This window comes from Arachis hypogaea, chromosome 1, assembly GCF_003086295.3.
Source record: "Arachis hypogaea cultivar Tifrunner chromosome 1, arahy.Tifrunner.gnm2.J5K5, whole genome shotgun sequence".
NCBI classification, from domain to species: domain Eukaryota; kingdom Viridiplantae; phylum Streptophyta; class Magnoliopsida; order Fabales; family Fabaceae; genus Arachis; species Arachis hypogaea.
Window position 1 is genome coordinate 18,562,233 of NC_092036.1, and position 5,621 is coordinate 18,567,853.

Consider the following 5,621-nt stretch of genomic DNA (forward strand, 5'->3'; position numbering starts at 1 on the left):
CAAGGGTTTCATCCATTAGAGATTGGGATGGGTGGAAGGGTTCATCAATTTGGGGGAAGGGTTCATAGTAGGAAGGTGGTTCTTCTTGGTAGAGTTGTGGTGGTTCAATGTTTTTCCATTCTTTCCACTTGTTGCACAACACACTCCATGGTTGCTTGAAATTGATCCAATGCTTCCTTGAGATGATCCCTTGACTCTTGTTCCTCTTGGATAATATGATTAGGATCATGTGGCTCTTGGATCAATGGATATGAGTATTCTTCCATGGGAGGTTGTGGTGGAAAGTAGTATTCATCTTGTGGTTGAAAATTTTCGTATATTGGAGGTGGTTCATCTTGGTAATAATATGGAGGGGGTAGCTCTTGAAAATGTTGATGTTGTGGTGGTTGCTCTATGTGTGGTTCATATTGCTCATATGGTTGTTGGTAGGATAGATATGGATTAGGGTCATATGAAGGTGGTTGGTAGGAAGAGGCTTGTGAGTATGGTTGAGAATTATGTTGAGGGTATGGATCATAGGCATATGGTGGTGGTTCTTGAAAATCACAAGTAGATTCACCATAGCCATTGGATTGGTATGCATCATAGAATGGCTCTTCTTCATAGTGCATTGGTGGAGGAGGTTGTTGCCATGAAGATTGATCATATGCATATGGCTCCTCCCACCTTTGATTGTTCCATCCTTGATACATCTCTTCATTGTAACTCTCATCACCTACAACATAGTTGTAATCACACTCATAGCCAAGGTGAGAATTCATAGTGAAAAGAGAAAATAAAAATGAAAACTACTAAGAAATAATGAAACAAAGTCCTAACTAGCAAGCAATCCAAACAAAAATCAAGCTATTCACAATATTCACATATATACAATAACCAATAACATAACACCATTGCAATTCCCCGGCAACGGCGCCATTTTGACGATTGGATTATTGCTTGGTTTAGAAACTATACTTCGACGAGATTTTATTTGAGAAATTCTAAACCGCCAAAAATCCAATCGTCAATGACACAGCAAAGTATAGAGATGAAAAATTAGAAATTCGTATAAAATATGGAAACAATTGAATAACTTTCTTTGAGAATTATAACTTCTCTCTATCACAATGAGATTACAATAACAATCTCTCTTGACGAAAGGAGAACACACTTCTCTCTCTATATATAGGAGAAAATTACTCAAAGAAATATTATGTTATTCTATCTGGATGACTTGATTGAAATGAATTAAAAAAAAACTAAATTTATAGGTGAGTCTCTTCAATATGAACTATTCGTCAATTAGAGGTATATAATTCTTCTCTTTTTCAACCATTAAAATTCTAAGGTTATAAACTAGGATTGTTTATTACCTTTCATTTTATTTAGTTATTATTTATTTATATATTTTCTAACATTAGCTTTACTAATTTTCACAAGATGTTCTTGCACACGATGAGTGAACATCTACATCACTTAAAAATATTGTTTAATTTTATTTTTGTTACATATTTCAAATATTTTTTTTATATCATTTTAAGTAAATGTCTTATTATTATTTTGGATACATATTTATTCTCTTTACATGTATATAAATATTGAAATATTTTGGTTCTTATATTTATTTTATAATAAATAATTTTATAAAATTAATAAAAATAATAACTACTTAATATTTTAACAAAAACCAACAATACAAATAATACTCTATTTATATAGTATAACTAAGATCAATCCCAAATAATTTAAATAAGTAAAGAAAATTTTTAAATTTTAGCGTAAATATCTTATTATTTTGAGTACATATTTGTTATCATTACGTGTATGTTAATAATGAAATACTTTGGTTCTTATGTTTGTTTCATAATAAATAATAAGCACAACATTAATTAAAATAATAAATACTCAAGATTTAACAAAAATTAAATAAAATAGTAAATATTCAAGATTTTAACAAAAATTAACAACATAAATAATATTCTACGGATTACACAAAAAATATTTTAACTAATATAAATTTTAAATAATTTAAATTAAGAAAACTTCTAAATTATTTGGCAAAACATGTTACTTAAATGTGTTATTACTATTTTAGATACGTATTTTTTCTGTTAATGTATATAAATAATGGGATACTTTGTCTTTTATATTTGTTTTATAATAAATCATAATAATAAAATTAACTAAAATAATAAACACACTTAAGATTTTAACAAAAACTAATAACACAAATAGTACTTTTAAGAGTACATAAAAATAGTCTAATTGTTTATAATCATTATATTATTTTTTACGTAATTTATTACATAATAATTTATAGTATAAATTTAATTTGATTTATTATATTTATAATATTAATTTTTTTTCTTTATTTGCAAGAGAAGATATCAACTATGATAGGAAAAGAAGATGCAATGCGTGATAACCAGTAATACTCGCATTGAAAAGATCACTATATAATGCGTTATAACATTGATGTGATGTGTATCGAAAAAAATATTTGTGATAATATAATGTTCACTATATAATGATAGTGAAAAGTCAAAAGTCAAAAGATAATATTAAAGTTCGAAAAGATTTATAGTGCAAATATCCTTATGCCATATTTACCATGTCAAATTCATAAAAAAAATGTATGTATGAAAACTCTACAAAACATAGTCTTTTTAAATGGTTACTCTAATAATATTACTCGTTGTATTGACTTGCAATAGCATAAGTTGCCTGGTTGGAAAGTCACTACTACCACATTTAAATAGAATATTTATTACTAATTTTGTTGAAAAATGCATTGACTGTGCCATTGTCCACTGTAACAACAAATCTTTTATCAATTTTTGTTGAGAACTTTGTAGGAAAGCTATAAACCCTCTACAACTTGTTGACCTTGAAAATCATAATCGTCCAGATCTTTTTTCACCGTCATGGTTCACCTTATGTGCATCTCGTTGATGAAGTAAATCTTAGTGGTCCGGTAAAATATCGATAGATGTATCCAATAGAAAGGTTAATTTTTAAATAAACCCCTCTATGACATGCAATATGATAAGTAGGTATATTAAGAGTATCCTTTAATTTATATGAAAGGTATCTCGGTTGTTTGAAGTAGTATATGCATAATAGGGCACAATTTGAAGGCTCAATTGCAGAAGGCTACTTAGCTGATAAAATTCTAATTTTCTATTCTAGATATCTTGATAATATCGAGACTATGATTAACCGACTAGTGCGAGTTGATGATCAACCTAGTGATGTTAGACCTAATGTAGGAATTATTAAGTAAGTATACTTATATTATTTTTCAAAACACAAATATAACTCTTTTGACGAGATAATACTCAAAATGGCCCCTGAAATTTGACTCTCAACGCAATTTAGCCCTTAAACTTTTAATTGACTCAAATTGTACCCTAAAATTTTGACCCGTGCCTCAATTTGGCCCTTCCGACGTTTTTCGTCACTGGAAAGATGACTTGACAATTTTAAATGACACGTGGCACTAAAACGGTTAGATGACATGACCAAATTTTGCAAGGCATCAATTTAACCCCTCACAATTTGAACATAAAATCTAGCACAACCCTAATTCTCTAAAATCATAGTAGTTAATGTGTGTCTTAAGTACACATGATAAGTTTATTATTATTAAAAAATTTTAAATATTTTCATTTAATAAATATAAAATAAATACATGAAAAATTTAAATTTTTTCATATTTTTAATAAAAAATTTATTAATTTATAAACTTAACATGTCTCCTTAAGACACAAAATAGATAAACTTTTATTTTTATTAGTGATAAATAATTTTTGTATTTAACATACTATTTATACATTTGTTCTAAAGTTTTAAAAAAATCTTCGAAGAATTATTTAAAAATCACATAAAAAACTAAAATTTGATCTCTTGCAAAATGGAAGAGGGAGAATGCAAATTTCTGCAACTCGCTTTTGACATTATGCTACATATAATTTGGAGTTCAATTCCATTTTGCAGAACCTTTCACAAAGTGGACATGTGCATTTTTTTTTCGTGACAGACATGTGCATTTTGATATCTCTTTTTCATTATGCGTATTTTAGGAATTAAATATTTTAAATATTTATTAAAATGAAAAAGCCAAATATCATGTTATGAAGTAACATTAACATGGAAGAGGAAACAACGTGGGTTCAATGAGGTACTACTCTGGGAGAACTCTACTATGCAATTGCGAATAGAAGCAAGGTTCATGGCTTCCCTGCTGGAAATTGCGCTACAAATGGCGTTGGAGGACACTTGAGTGGAGGTGGATTTGGCACCACCCTTAAGAAATATGGCCTAGCAGCTGATAATTTGATCGATGCACAGATAATTAATATTAATGGGACGATATTGAACAAAAGAATAATGGGGAAAGATCTATTTTGGGCCATAAGAGGTGGAGGAGGTTTAAGCTTTGGTGTCATCGCAGCATGGAAGATCAAGCTTGTCCAAGTTCCATCAACAGTTACCATCTTTAAGGTTTCAAAGAATTTTGATGATGGTGGTTCTGGGATTTTCACCAAGTAGCAAACTATTGCTCCAAAGCTTCCTGCAAAACTCTTCCTACGATTTCGGGGAATTGGGGTCACGCTAGGTTTTATGTTCAAATTATGAGGGGTTAAATTGATGCCTTGAAAATTTTGGCCTTGTCATCTAACTATTATAGTACCACATGTCATTTAAAATTGCCAAGTCAGCTTTCCGGTGACAGAAAACGTCGGAAGGGCCAAATTGAGGCACGGGTCAAAATTTTAGGGTACAATTTGAGTCAATTAAAAGTTTAAAGGCTAAATTGCGTCGGGAGTCAAATTTCAGGGGCTATTTTGAGTATTAACTCCTCTTTTGACCCATTGATTATTTGGAACTAATTTTCTGTTATTTCATGTAGTATATTCAGGAAAAAAAATAAAGAGAAGGCTATGGGATCAAACACGGTCGTAATCTAAGATAGACAGTGTTGTGCACAAGAAATTTTTTCAATAGTTCAAGCAAGAGGTTGATAGAATATACGTTATGCCAATTGTATTTTCAACTTAGAATATATACTACAATATATCTACCTTTGATGATACAAGGATGCTTGTTATATGGTGTTAGGTTCCAATGAAAAGTACTCAGTATTGAAGGAATTTAAGTGGTTTTCATACAGCTTCATACTTCAAGTAAGATGTTTTGGGACATACAACGTTAATGGGGATAAGTTCAGAATCATCGTAAATGAAGAAGGGTTAAAAACCTAAAATAGTGGAGTTTATGTCTCTTCTAAAGTGCTTGTTGGTAGTGTTCCATATTATGAAAAAATAGCGGACATCATTAAATTGAATCATAGTTGTTAGTTCACAGTTATATTGTTCAAGTGTATTTGGGCTGATATCACTATTAGTAGAGGCATCAAACAAGAATGTTTGGGACTTACTAATATTAATTTCTCTCGTTTGATATACAACAGCAATCAAGAAGATGACGAACCATATATATTGGTACCAGAGGCTCATCTCGTATACTACATGAATGATGAAGTAGATAAAGAATGGAGTGTAGTAGTTCATGTGAAATCACGAGACTTGTATTACATGGAAGAAGACAATAAAGAAGTTGAAGTTGGTTTTTCTCCA

General features: G+C 30.1%; 1 protein-coding gene across 1 annotated transcript; it reads left to right on the forward strand.

The window, feature by feature from the left end:
- Positions 1-3,193: 3,193 nt before the first annotated feature.
- LOC140180498 (berberine bridge enzyme-like 21) lies at positions 3,194-4,533 on the forward strand. The gene is made up of 2 exons (XM_072221714.1): positions 3,194-3,261; positions 4,203-4,533. The coding sequence occupies exons 1-2, from the start codon at positions 3,194-3,196 to the stop codon at positions 4,531-4,533; spliced, it is 399 nt and encodes a 132-aa protein (XP_072077815.1).
- Positions 4,534-5,621: the final 1,088 nt, after the last annotated feature.